Source organism: Phocoena sinus, chromosome 7 (assembly GCF_008692025.1).
Source record: "Phocoena sinus isolate mPhoSin1 chromosome 7, mPhoSin1.pri, whole genome shotgun sequence".
In the NCBI taxonomy this organism is placed as follows: Eukaryota; Metazoa; Chordata; class Mammalia; order Artiodactyla; family Phocoenidae; genus Phocoena; species Phocoena sinus.
Genome location: NC_045769.1, coordinates 55146383 through 55160531, shown reverse-complemented (window position 1 = coordinate 55160531; position 14149 = coordinate 55146383). Strand labels below are relative to the sequence as shown.

The 14149-nt window shown below is 39.0% G+C and overlaps 1 protein-coding gene across 1 annotated transcript in view; it reads right to left on the bottom strand.

Moving 5' to 3' along the window:
- TTN (titin) overlaps positions 1-14149 on the bottom strand; it is a 281733-nt gene that overhangs the window by 267158 nt on the left and 426 nt on the right. The window contains 8 exon segments of the mRNA XM_032637061.1: positions 795-932; positions 1597-1749; positions 2114-2429; positions 6690-6934; positions 7042-7127; positions 7806-8093; positions 9584-9787; positions 12029-12132. Coding sequence (XP_032492952.1) covers positions 795-932; positions 1597-1749; positions 2114-2429; positions 6690-6934; positions 7042-7127; positions 7806-8093; positions 9584-9787; positions 12029-12119 — 1521 coding nt within the window. The 5' untranslated portion in view covers positions 12120-12132.

Genomic DNA, 14149 nt, shown 5'->3' with positions numbered 1-14149 from the left:
ATTGAGACATTAAAGGGAGAAAAGTTTTGTGCACATCCCAGGCAAAATGTTTTCCAAATCCTTAACTCCCTGAAGATACTGTGCTTGGATCTGGACACCTAAGGTATATGTGGGGGAAAAGGGGGTGCTGGGGGGGCCAGTTTTCTCCATTTGCCTCTTTACCATTCTCAGGCGTCGTCACTGAAATTCAGGATCTCAGGGTTAAAAGAGGCTTGAGAGGTATCTCCCCAAACCCGCCCAACTGACAATCGGCTTGGGTGGCCAAGAGCCCTATCAGTTGGCCTCATCTAATTCGCTCCTGAATGCCTCCAAGCATGGGGCTGTCTTTTTCCCTTTTTCTGGTTATTTCACCTGAGAAGGCCATGCTGTCCATCTCATTTTAAATCCATGTTCAAACGTTCTCTTAAGGAGTCAGGAGGCAGTTGCTAAGCTATTTTCAAAGCACTGTGTGTTCAGTGTTCTTTTCCACCCTTCCCAGTTCCCACCTTAGCATCTACTTCTCCGTGCCTCGTAGTCACATATTTAGCCAGTGCGTCCCCAGGCCAGTGTAGATGAGACCCCTGTTTCTACTTCTGCTATGTGTTCCTAGAGGTCCCTTTTGTCTACTCAAGGGAAGCGTCTGGTGACTCTAAGGGACTTTGGTATCCAGCACCCAGGGATACAGAGATACAGGGGATGTTATTAGTGTGAAACAACCGTGTTGCTCAAGAAACAACGCCCTTCGTGGTAAACATTATTATCTGTGTTGACGCTGGTAATCACAATAATAATTTCATATCAAAAACCATTTTCACCTGTTCATGAGTTACGTGCACCTGCTCTTGTTCTGTGGTAATTACTTCTCTGGTTCTTGCTTTCAATTCTTGTTCTTTTGCTTTATCGGCGGCCACTACCACCTTAGTTACAGCAGTCTTCTCTGCCTCCTTTTTTATCTGATTTTCATAGGGGAAAGGAAAGAAATACTGTAATGCACCTCATATAAAAAGTCACAATAATAAATCAGGATAAAGACATAAATGTCACACAGGAGATGACGAGGAGGAAAGCTAGAGTGATTTTAAACTATAACAGAAAATCTATTCAAATATGAGATGGGAAATTATCTTGGATTTATAACACCTTTCAGCTATGAATCAAGCGTCACGTTTGTTTTGAGGAAAGTAAAAGCAAAGGTCTTTGGGGGAAGCTTAGAGAAAGGTAATGGCAGACCTGAAATAATGGTTTTCCTGCCTGGCTCTTGGAGAGACTGAGCTCTGGATGGACCGGTCTGGAACTACAGCTCTGAATGCACGTGTACCGTCTTGTTCAGCTGACTTTCTCGGCCACCTTTGCCTGTCTTAACTCAGGAGTGCCCTGATACTTGGGATACCTTGTCTGACCTCCTATCTTGACCTTCTGAGAGTTAACTCTTACCTGCCTAGCTGTCTGACTTAGACCAGGTACTTAGAATGTTTGTAACTTGAACACCTTTGGTCACAGACCACCTCCTGCTCCGAAAAACCTAAAAGTCCGGGCCATGGTGGGCTCAGTGTTGTCCTCAAAGTGATGTGAGCATTGATTGCATGCACAGCTCAGTGTGCATGGCCCCAGGCCTACCTGTTCTTGAGCAGGTTGGATGCGCACAGCAGTCGTGGTTGTCCTCTGAGCAGTCTGCTCTACAGCACTGATAACTGGTTCTCTCACTCTGGCCATATCAACAGCAGCAACAACGGTTGCAACAGCTGCACTTTTGTCAGTTTCTTGTTTCACCTGGATTGGCAGTGACCAAGCACATTACTTTGTGAAATGACACGCACGGTAGAAAATACAAAAGAACAGTGGAAACCAAGCCACCTAGAGTACAGTAGACACATGCATAAGCATTTATCATTGCCAAGAGAGATATGGTAGGTACTGTGAAAACCTACACGTATGAAAAGCTCACAGATTTAGAGCCTTTGTTCCAATTAAAAAACGCTTTTACAGAGCATAAGCCGAATTGGGTTTTCAGTTTCGGTTATACTCTTATGTTCGTATGCATTTTCCCTGCAACCTACACAGACTGCGTTTCATGGCAGGGTTCTGTTGGGAGAAACCAGATGTGAAAGGAAGAGAAAGGAAGCTCTGACAGTACCTCTGCAGCCCCAGCAGCACCAGCCCCTGCCGCAAAGGTAGCACTGGCGGCAGCCCCTGTCGCTCCGCTGATGGTCACTTGCTCCTGGATCCCGTATCTCCCTTCCCATCTCTCCTCTGTCCTGATCTGAGTAGCACTTGTCACCATGGTTTCTCTCATCTCAGACTCAGATGAAGCCATGTAGCCCTCTTGCTTCCAAGGGGGAGGCACTTCAGGGCCTGGAGGCATGGTGGGCATCTGAGCCTTCCGGACGAGTAACGGAGACCTAACGGATCTGATGGGGGACGTGGAGATCCTCCCCGCTGGAGACACGGACCTGAAAATCAAATGACAGAGGTCAAAGAATGCCAAGACAAGGAACTACTCCCTTGGTCATCAGATATGAATAAAGGAAGAAAAATCTGGAAATGTTTAATTTAAGGAAGAGTTTTAAAATCATGGCTTGGGACTTCCCTGGTGGTGCAGTGGTTAAGAATCCACCAGCTAATGCGGGGGACACGGGTTGGATCCCTGGTCCAAGAAGATCCCACATGCCGCGGAGCAACTAAGCCCGTGCGCCACAACTACTGAGCCTGCACTCTAGAGCCTGTGAGCCACACTGCTGAGCCCACGCGCTGCAACTGCTGAAGGCTGCACACCTAGAGCCCGTGCTCCACAACAAGAGAAGCCACCGCAACTAGAGAAAGCCCGTGCGCCGCAATGAAGACCCAATGCAGCCAAAAATAAATAAATAAAATTTAAAAAATAAAAATAAAATCCGTGGCTCAATAACTTATACAGAGGCAAGTAATGTACTTGAAAGTAATTTGTTTTAAATCTCAGTGAGCCTTATTTTCATCTGCGGTAATTCTGTAAGAGAATCAGATTTAATTCTAAACTAAAGAATTCTGTGCCCTGCCCCCCTTTTCGTGTTTAGAAAAGTCAAGACAGCAGAAGGCGTGTCCTTAAAATACAGTCAAAGAAAGGACACGGCAAATATGGTAACCATCTCTAAATTTCTCTGTACTCCCAATTCTGGGGAGCAGGTGGGGGCGAGGGGACGTCAAATAGGTGTTGAAGGAAGAAAGGTTTCTGTAATCAAAATGCTTGTGCAGCTCAAGGCTAAACAAGGTAAACCTTTTTTTAATTTTCCTGCAGGATTTCCCACAGCCTTCATCATGCCCATATGCCCTGTGAATTGCAAGGCTTTCTCATTACTCTTTTTGCAGAACTTTTTTGGGTGTAGGCTGTGCAATGCACTTTGCAAACTGCTGTTCTGGTCAAAGTATGGTGAACTGCTGTTTTAAATTTATTCTGTCTTTGTTTACCCTCGCCCTCATTGTATTGTACTCTGGACTTCTTTTAAATATCCTTATAGTGGATAATTTGAAACCTAAGGATTCTATAGTTCTTGATTAAATTGATAAAGTGGTTTCTTCCAAAACAGTTTTCATCGTTTTTTATGTGTGTCCAAACTGAAATAGCATCAGTTCAAGAATCTGGGTACTGAATCAAGGCATTTACAGACAAAAATGACAGCTCCTAATCTATAGTAGTAATTCCAGGCATTATTTTAAGATGAAATTTTTCATAATTTAATTCTTGATCCAAAGGATTTATTATACTTTTCCCTCCAGGTGGCAGTACTGCCTTATCATTGCATTTAACTACTACATGCAGGAAAACGTTTATAAATGTATTCTGTCACTACATAGGGTATTTAACTTACACTGATCATAAATGAAACAATTATTCTAATTAAGGCTCAAGGTACAGTTGATATCTGCTCTAAATTACAGAGTAAATTACTAGTACATTACAATATTAACCAGTTTCATGAAGAAATGTTCAATCATTTTCTTGAAGAAGGGTTTTTAGGTGAAAATCAATTTACATTTTATAAATGGAGTTGTGATCAACTAAAGGTAGATCTAGGGGAACAAGTATCTACTCTGAAAGTGATTGCCTTAGAACCATAACAAAGACCAGTTTAGAATAACGTAGGGTTTACACCAACTGAAGAAAAGCAAAGTGACATGTATTTCCAAGTTTCAACCCGTGTCTTGTTCTTGCTGTACCTAGTAAAGTGGATCTAATTCAAATAGAGTTAAAGACACGATTAGCATGACATGAGTGATTAGCTGCAGGTTGCAGGTAAGCCCATAACTGCGAAAATCAATGTAATTTGAGTCATTATAGGAAAATGCTTATTTCTGCTCATACAATAAAAAGAAAATAATCACCTGGTCACAGCTAGATACAATGCACCTTATTCAATGAAATATATTTGCCTTTCTCTACAACAAAAATCAAGATTAGACTGTGAGACATTTTAGGAAATTGTCTATCCTGGATAACCATTATTTTCTCCACAAATTGATATTTAAATTTCTTATTTTAAAGCAAATTTGGGGGGCTAAATAATTGGGATTGTTATCAATGAATTCTCAGTACTTCAAAGACAGTCAAAATACTCCATAGAATCAGGGAAGCTCTGTAATTCTAAATGACTCTTAGGCTTGGATTAAAAATACGGTGAGGTTGTTATCTCCCCCAGAAATCACATGCGGCCTGTCTTGTGATTTCGTGGTATGCAAACTTGGAGTTAGCCTGAGATAGAACACTTTTTTTGATAGCCAGACACGTTTTTAAAACTAGCTTTTTGGTCAAGGCTTCACATGAGTGTTTACCAATATCTTTAAAGTGGCCACTATAATAAAGACTGGAAAATACCTGGCATTTTTCCATATATTTGTTGGACATTACATTGCCTCTGGTGTGAAATGCTTGTCTTTTGTCAATTTTTTTCATTTGTGTTGCTTGTTTTTTCTTTAATAAGTAATTTGTGGAAGCTTTTTGATGTATTAGTCCTTTGTCATAAGTATTGCAAACATTTCCCCCGAGATCCACAGTTTGCATTTGCTTATTTATAGGGTCTTATCCAGCATCAACATGTACAGTTGTGTAGATTATGCACTGTTTCTAGGCTTGTACAATTCACACTGTAGCCACTGTATGCTTGTTTTAATATTTTATGGCAGAGGCAATGACATATCTCGAGGAAGAGGCACCCTTAAATTTTTTTCACAAATACACTGTTTGGTGTAGCAATGACCTTGCTTTTGCCATACATAAATTTTTATTTTTATGTTGTTGAGTCTGTAAATCTGTTTTTAAAAGCTCTTCCCTACAGTTGTTTTCACAAATTTTCTTCTCTTTTATTTTTGTGATTTATTTTTTAATTTAGCTCTTTAGTCAAGCTGAGATTTATTCTGTAAATAGTGTAGGTACAAGTTTATATTCGGTTTTTCCCAAATGGATAGTTAACTGGGCCAGCATTCTTTATCGAGTAAAATATCCTTTTCCCCACTGAACTGAAAGGTCACTTTGATTAAACATTGAATTTCCTGGATACTTGAATTCTATTTCTGGACACTCTGTTCTGCTTTGCCCATGTATTTTCTATTCATTTACCAATACCATACTGTTTTGATTACAGTAACTTCACAATAAGTTTGAATATTTTTTAGATCAACTATCCACTTATTATTCTTCTTTTAAAATTTTTTGTGGCAGGGGAATTTTCTCTACATTTAAAAAATTAAATTGGTCAAGAATCACTTTTTTATTTACTCCAAATTTTCCCCTTTTATCAGTTTATCGTGTAAAAAAAACCTCAGCATGTTAAGCTAAATCCCAAAGTTTCAAATTTGCTATGGATAATTTATACTTGCTTATATATTGGATTGGCCAAAAAATTCATTCGGGTTTTTCTGTAAAATGTTATGAAAACTTTTTGGCCAACCCAATAGTTTCTGAGCCCTGATGATACATTCTTACTTTCTAATATACCTCCATATTAACTAAGCATAGAAACCTAACAGAAATCCATTTTATATTCTAGACAAAATAACATAAGCACATGCAAAATATTTAGAAGGTTTTACTTATTATTAGAGCAGAAGAACACTTGTATAATTATTTTATATCTACAAGAAACCTTCAACTAATTATCTCACTGAACCCTCACAACACACCTTGAGATAATTCTTACTGTGTTTCTCTATAATTTACAAATGACACGACTAAGACCTTAAACAAATTATTTAACTTCTTTAGCTCTGGTCACCTAGCTATAAAATTAGGGGTGATAGTTCTTAGAGGTTGCTATGAATATTTAATGAGATAATATACACAGAGTGCCAATCAAATGTCTGACATAGAGAAAGTGGTCAATGTATATTAGTGATTATTTTATTATTATAATTATTTTCTAAGTCACATTTTAACAAGTAATCAAGCTGAGTGAACGCAGGGCTTCCAACCCTAAATTCTGTGCTCTTCTCATTTCGCTGTGCTTTTTCTTGACTCCTAAAGCAGATATTAAATGGTATACAAATAAGAATTCAGAATTAGAGTTTATAAAGTTCTCCAATTTACCAGTGGACAGTGAGGATTTGTGAAAATCATAACCAGTGTCTTTTTGGTTTACCTCCTTTATCACACCCTACATTTCTTATTTCTTCCTTTTATCTCTCGTCTTATTGGATTAAACCTAATTTGAAAATGCATAATGATCTCTTTTAAAAGGCTTTACCTGACCGGAGATGGGGTCGGTGCCCGCACATGTCTGACCGGGGACGGGGAGTGTCTTATCGGCGATGGGGACTGCTGTCGAGCCAACTGTGCTTTGGCAGCAATGGATGGTGGTGTGGGAGACCTTGACTTTGGCTTAGGAGGAATCCTGGGAGGTGTTTTATGTGGCAGCTGTTGCCCCGTGGCACCATCTATTACCATCTCAACTGTTGCAATTGATCTGGCATCAAAGTGGGCTTCAATCTTCTGTAAAAGAGAAAAACAAAGCCCATGGTGAGGAGGAATTGTTGATGAAGAAACAATCTGAAAGGCTTAAAACCTGACAGTATATATTAAAAAAAAAACAAAAAAACCTTTTCAATTTGAGTTTGTCGTGTTTCTGAAATCTGAGCAGTCGAAACAATTGTCTTCGTCTTTTTAGCGGGTACTACTTCTTCACCTGTAGGAAGGGAAAGATAAATATTTAGACGGGAGCCCAAGGACCCATTTTTAAAGGGATTATGTTAATTCTGACTACAAAGTCAATAAGATTTTGTGTGTCCCAATGGGCAAAAATGCAGAAAGTTTTGGATGTTGTATGAATATAAATTAGCTTTAAATATAGAAACTATTTATTATTAGATATGAATTTAATTAGAATCTTTTTTTAAAAAATTCCATCGTGGGGCTTCCCTGGTGGCGCAGTGGTTGAGAGTCCGCCTGCTGATGCAGGGGACGCGGGTTCGTGCCCCGGTCCGGGAGGATCCCACGTGCCGCGGAGCGGCTGGGCCCGTGAGCCATGGCCGCTGAGCCTGCGCGTCCGGAGCCGCAAAAAAAAAAAAAAAAAAAAAAAAAAAAAAAAAAAAAAAAATTCCATCGCTTGCCAATAATTTGAAAACATAGATGACTTAATTGAAATACTTCCCAGTTTCTAGTAGGGTTAAAAACCACAGACTGCTTCAATGATTCTAAACTCCTGCGCGAACCTCAGAGACTTTTCATGGGTGTTGAAATGCCAGCTTTGATTTCAACTCACAGCATCCCCAGACCCAGAGGGAAGGCAGGTGGACCTCTGACCCCACTTGGTCCTAAATCCTTCCCCTTCCCTGCTCCCTGTTCCTCAACCTCCAGTACATACCTTGAACCAGTAATTCAGCAGTGGAAGTAGCTCTTCCAACGCTATTGGTGGCATTTACTGAATAAGTACCAGAGTCTTCAGGGTACGCTTCCGCAATCAGTAAGCTGTAGAGGTCGCCTTCTTGTGAAATTTGAAAATCAAGGGAGCTGTGGATTTCAGCTCCATCCCGGTAGAACTTCACCACAGGTGTAGGGATTCCAGTCACTCTCACTTGGAGTCGCACTTGGCTTCCTTGTCTCACGGTCATGCTCTGCAGCCGTTGAACAAAGTTGGGTGGTGCTGTCTCCGCTGCAGCGGGAAGGGAAGAAAATTAGGACTGGCGCCAGCCAGGGCACTCCCAACAATCTATTTTTAAATGATTACAGCTCTGGTGTCCAAACCAGGCAATGGCTAGCTGAACCAAACATGCTTGACTGTCCTTGAGCCCAGCTCATCCATCAGATGACAGTAAGAGCAGAGCCAGGAGGTGGCAGAGGGCACCCGGCCACCATATTTGATTTGCTTTGTCTTGTTTAGCTGTTCTAGGCCACCACATTTTTTTTTTTTTTAAAGACAAAGCCTAGATCTTGTTATGACATTTCTAGAGGATATTTCCTGCACTTCCTCCCAACTTCACATCTAGCACTATATTAATATGTTAAGATAACTTTACATATTTCAGGAAGTTGCACTAAAATGAATTCCAGTGGTTGGTTTGCTGGATACACCTGTGACATACAGAATCATTAAATTTTAATTTAAATTAAAAAATCCTAAATTGGCTCCAACTTAATCAGTATTCAAATAACCCAAATATGTACTTGCATTTAAAATGTTAATCCAAATAATGACATGATTTAATGTTAGATGCTACAGAAAGGGGATTTTTTTTGGCTAATTATGCTGGAAGAAATTTTTAATAAAATAAATGTGAAGGGTGAGTGGGATTAATCTTGACATGTTTTTGAGTAATAAACAACAGCAGATGCTGTCAACCTTGTGCATTTTCCCTTTCTGAATTTTCTGGATGTATGTTAAAGTTCATACCTAATGTTACGTGATGTTCCTTCTGTTTTGGTCAATGATAGCCCTATACTTAAACAGTGCTGAACGTGTAGTTTATTGGATAAACATATATAACATTATGCAGCTCATGAAAGATATTGTTATGTAATGTGTGAAGTAATGCAATGTTCTTTGTACTAATGTCTTACACAGAAGTAAAGGATGGAGAAAAATGACAGAGGCCACAAAGACTTGTGGTAACTTTTGTGGGGAAACTGTGTCCTGCATTTGAAGAATAAACAAGCATTTGCCCTATTTCTGTGTATGCTTACTGTGCAATGTTTTTAGAAATGGAAAGTAAATGAAGCATTATTAAATGTTATAGCCTAGAGCAGTATTTCTTAAATGGGTGGTCTGTGGACCACTGGTATCAGAATCATCTACGTGCTTGTTAAAGTGTGAATTCCTGGAGATACGCATATTTCCTTAGCAGGCATATAGACAAGGCTCCAAGCCTTTCTACTTGCTCAGAAACACGATTTTTAATATTTCCTTAATATAATTTTGAATGCTTAATATGTGTATAGAGGAACTAGTTCTCAGCCACTTTTTTGAGGAAAACCAAATTCCAAAAGACAAACAACTTTGCTATCAATGCAGTGTCCAGTGGGTCCTTCTCTAGATTTGAGATGCATCTGCTTGTGCTCAGTAGCTTTTGGGGGACTCCCTTCCCCAGATCCTGGAGATGCGCTCCGGGGGTGGTGCAGGGGACAGGCAGGTCCCCTAAAGCCTACCTGTCACGAGAAGCTCAGCAGTACTAGTCGCTTGTCCAGATCCATTGGTGGCTCTCAGGGAGTATCGTCCACTGTTGGCTTTAGTCACGGCGGGGATCTTCAGGCTAGCGCGGCCATCGCTAAAGGAGATCTGCACGCCGGGCAGAGTGGAAGTGGAAATCACCTGGCCATCCCTAAACCAGCTCACCTCAGGAACTGGGAAACCTGGAGAACAAAGAATTCATCTTTATGTTTGGGGCACTGCAAAGTCCTCTGTTCTGTCCCATTATGTTCACTTCCTTGTCCTAAACCATAAAAGCTATCCAGAGAGTCATGCTATTTAATGATAGTGAAATTTTGACAGCTGTGTGATGAAAGTGTAAACTTACAGACCATTAGGAAGGTCTGTGGGTTCACGTGGAGGCCAGCACCTTCATTCTATAGGGGAGGAAACTGAAGCCAAAAGAGGGTCAATGATTTTTCCAAGGTCCCTCAGCTGGCAGTGGCACACAGAGGACCAGAATTGCCATCACCTGCCCTCCTGCCCAAGGTTCTATCTGATGCAATTTAATAGACATCATTAAAATCATGAAGGAAATTTATAAAAATGAAGAGCCAAGGAAACAGTGAGATAAAAAGTGACTGTTGTCCTCTTCAAAAACAAGTGAAGAACAAAAGCAGCAAAGGGATCTAAAAGTTCAGCCTAATAAGCACAAGAGAACACGCTCAGCCCTCTACCTCCTCTGGGTTACAGGGACACTGTCTTCCTGACCTCTCCTGCCTTTCAAATGTGCTTCAGTAAAAATGCCATACAAAGGAGGGGCAGCTTCTCATACAATAAGAGATGGTGCCAAACCAACTCTTTCAGAATAACATGGATACTTGGAGTTGCAGGTAGAAAAGTCAAATTCTCTTCACCCACCGTGAATCATGGAGCTAATGACTACATGTACACGGCTGGATGCTTTAAGTATACTAAAATTCTGCATTCGGAAGGCATGAGGCAAATTCAGAGCACGGTTTATTTTGCCTTTGGCATGAAGGCTGGTGATCTAACTCCTTAAACTGAGGAGGTGAGGATAAGCGAGAGAAAGTTTATTTTGTTGTCCTTATATTAGCCAATCTCCCACTGTGGCCAAGTGAATAGTTTATTTAACGAATTCATGGGTGTTCAAATATTTTCAGTGGTGTTTTTCTAAGAATGTATTAGCACAAAGTGTGAAGGAACAAGGAGTTATGAGGAAGCCAGATTCCATTACTCCACAAGCAGGCAAACTTCCCACTGAAGCCATATGTGTTCTGCTCAGTTCAGAAGTTACTGAGTGTTATAAGATAAATAAGTAAATTATTTGGAAGTCAGAGATTATCATACAAGAGAAGACTTGAACTGGTCTCTATACATTTCTATATACGTATACAATAGAAATTGAAGAATGATTATATGTTATTTGTGCAATGTAAAATAAAGTGTTATCCAGTTATGAATAAGATTGGTACATAGACAGAAAACAAAAGGAAAGAGAAAGGAAAAGGAAATCTCATTTTACATCTTTATTATAAGCCATAAAGTTGAAAAAAAAAAGAGGAACAGTGTATCATAGAGGTACATCAAGCATCAACTTTTAATTAATCCATAAAATCTTACATGACCCGTTATAATACTGCAGGAGAAAATATTGATTAAATAAATTTGAGATTAAATAATTTTGAGATTATTTACAATATAGTTCATAGATTATCCCCATTTTGTTACACGATGATAGGTCCCAGAAACCATCCATTTTCAAAACCATCCCTAAACTGAATTATAAAGAAGAAAAAGAAGGAAAAAAAGAGACAGAAGAACTTCCTGTTAAATACAATTGTAGGGTTAATGTTTGTTTCTCTTTAATATGTGAACCAGAGTGACATATATTATTTTGGGGTGTCCTTTCAAAATGATTGGAAAATCTTTTCATTGACTAGAATCACTTAATAAAGATTGAAAATAAAATACTTAGGAGTTAGCTCATCACTGAAAGTTCTGCCACTGAGGAAAGTCAGTTGTACTGTTATTTTCCATGTAAACCCACAGAGGCTCAGGCACACAGGCTATTCGCCCAGCAGCTCCATGACTGGCCCCTATTGGGCTGGAGTTCTTGGCTTCCAGTCTGGCTCTGCAGCTGAATCCAAAGATAGAATGACCAGATTTGGTCCTATTTAGCACCTGGATTCTGACAGCTAATTTAATCCAATGCTATTTATTTTGCTTTGTGGAATTATAAATAGGAATAAAACATTTTCAAGCCATTATATTGTCAGATTTTGTAGGAACTCTGTGAACAGTATACCCTTACAATGACCCTTCCATAGTGGGCCCATTTCACAAAGTCAAAGCAAGGCTTAAACTTGCTGTCAAGTCCTACAGCAAAGTTAATGGACAGGAGGCAGAGAAGAAAAAGGGACAGTGTGAACGTGTGAGCTTACCACTAATGTGAGCCTCAAAGGTTGCGGTACTACCCTCCAGTACCACAACGCTTTGTAACGGCTGCGTAAACGTCGGTGCTTGAGTTGTCATCTTTTTAGGCACTCTGAAAAGGAAGAGAAAAGAAATTAGAAGGTCACAGCTTAGGGCCATTCTGGAGCTACTCTGAAGATGGCAGACACACATTTTCCAAATGGGTTGCTTCTCAGATCATCTGTGGGCCCAGAGTGATGGGCAGGCCTTCTCTTTTGTGGCCTGAATTTGGCCTCTGAGTTGACTTATAGCCTAACAGAGTAGCACGTCTAAGGGGGGGATGGAAAAAAAAAAAAAATCGAAGCAAGCAGAGCAAGGAATGTACCCTAGTGGTCGAAGAGGGAAGTTCAGTCTTACCGAAGGTGGGAAATCTGAGAGAGAGTTGGGAGAAAGGGAAAGCTGGAGGAAGCTGGGGGTACTGACAAATAATAGAAGATATGTGTGAAAAGTGTAAAACGAATCTTTTCATCGGTTCAATGTCAGAAAGAATTATTTTAAAAAATTTCCTTCCTCCCAATATTTTTCAGACACTGTATCTGTATTTATAAAGTTGACATAGATTCAGGCACTATTACCTTAAGTAACCCAGGTGATTATTTAAAATAGTCACCAAAACTAAAAACTTGAACTTTGCAATTTCTTTCCTAACTTGAAAAGTTTTGGAAAGCCTGGTCCACTATGCAAACCTTTTGTAGACAGAATACAGTGTTTTTTAGTCCTTAATATTTCTTCATATGGTAACTGTTCAGTAAATGTTGATACTGTTGAAGTGAATATTCAGGAAAAGTTTAAATTTAACTGAGCAGGCCAGTATTTATTATAGATCTGCAAGGAAAATACTGACTTGAGTTCTTAATAAGGAACAATGTGCAAACTCTGAAAGATGGAAGGCTGGTCTGCGATGCAGTTGAAGTGAAAGCACCTATGCTTTCATAGCACAAATATTAAAAAATCAAAGAAATTAACACGAAATCGGCAGTTAAGTTGTTTTGTTAAGTGGAAGCAAGTACTTTGCCTATCAGTTTTAGAGAGATTACGAGAAGAAATTTCTGAGACATAAATACCTTGTTATTGAATGTGACTATTCCACTATTCTGATATAAAAAGCAGATTCTCAGTTGTCAATTGCTTCATTACTATTTTTCATAAAATTCTCTATTTATTGAAAGTGTGTGAAGCAATCATCTAATTCTGTACCTTATTGTAACTTTTTACTTAGTTAAAAAGAAAATGAAACTAGAATTCTCTGAGACAATAACATTTATATTTGAAAAATTCAGATAATATCCAAAAGAAACTGTTACCAAGAACTTCTTAGTGTAGCATATTATCCTCAGGACACAAAAATAACTTTTTGTGTCAAACTCTTCCTGTTTCTGAGCAAGTGCATCTTCTAAAAATAGCTATATTCTTTTACACCATTTATGTTTTATATACCTATATATTTATAGGCATTTACAATTAGTAATCTAATTCCAGGAAGATGGGAAATCAAGGTCTAATTTGAAATAAGAAGTCTCTAAAACATTATTTCTTACCCTTCTTAGCATCAACAATTATATCATATAATTTGAGTATGAGTTGATCTAAAATACATAGTGAAATGCTGAGTATTTTAGAAAACAATTATATTGTTTTTCTTTTTTTCCAAATTTCTAAATATATTGCAATTAACTGGCCTAAACAGGTCTTCTATTCCTATTGTTCAGGTAAATTTTGTTGCTTTAGCATTTGCTCTTGAGAGGCCTTTGTCTAATCATGGCTGAAGGTATGCATCTAAAATGTCATACTCCCAAAATAAACTCTCCAGCATTGACTGACAGCAGGCAAGTGTTCTGTCACTGTCCTGCAACTGATACCTCAGCAGTTGATTCCCTTAAAAAGTCATCAGGGTGTAGCTGATACCACATGCATTTTATCAGAGCTATTCTTGGTGTGTCTCACTTTATCACAGAGTAATATAACCTTGAACATTCTCAACAAACAAAAAAAGTCTATAAAAGAAGCAAGCATTTCTATCACCATTTCAGACCTCAACTTTTAATACTTTTAGAATGTTAGGTGCATTTAAACAATTTGAATCACTGACT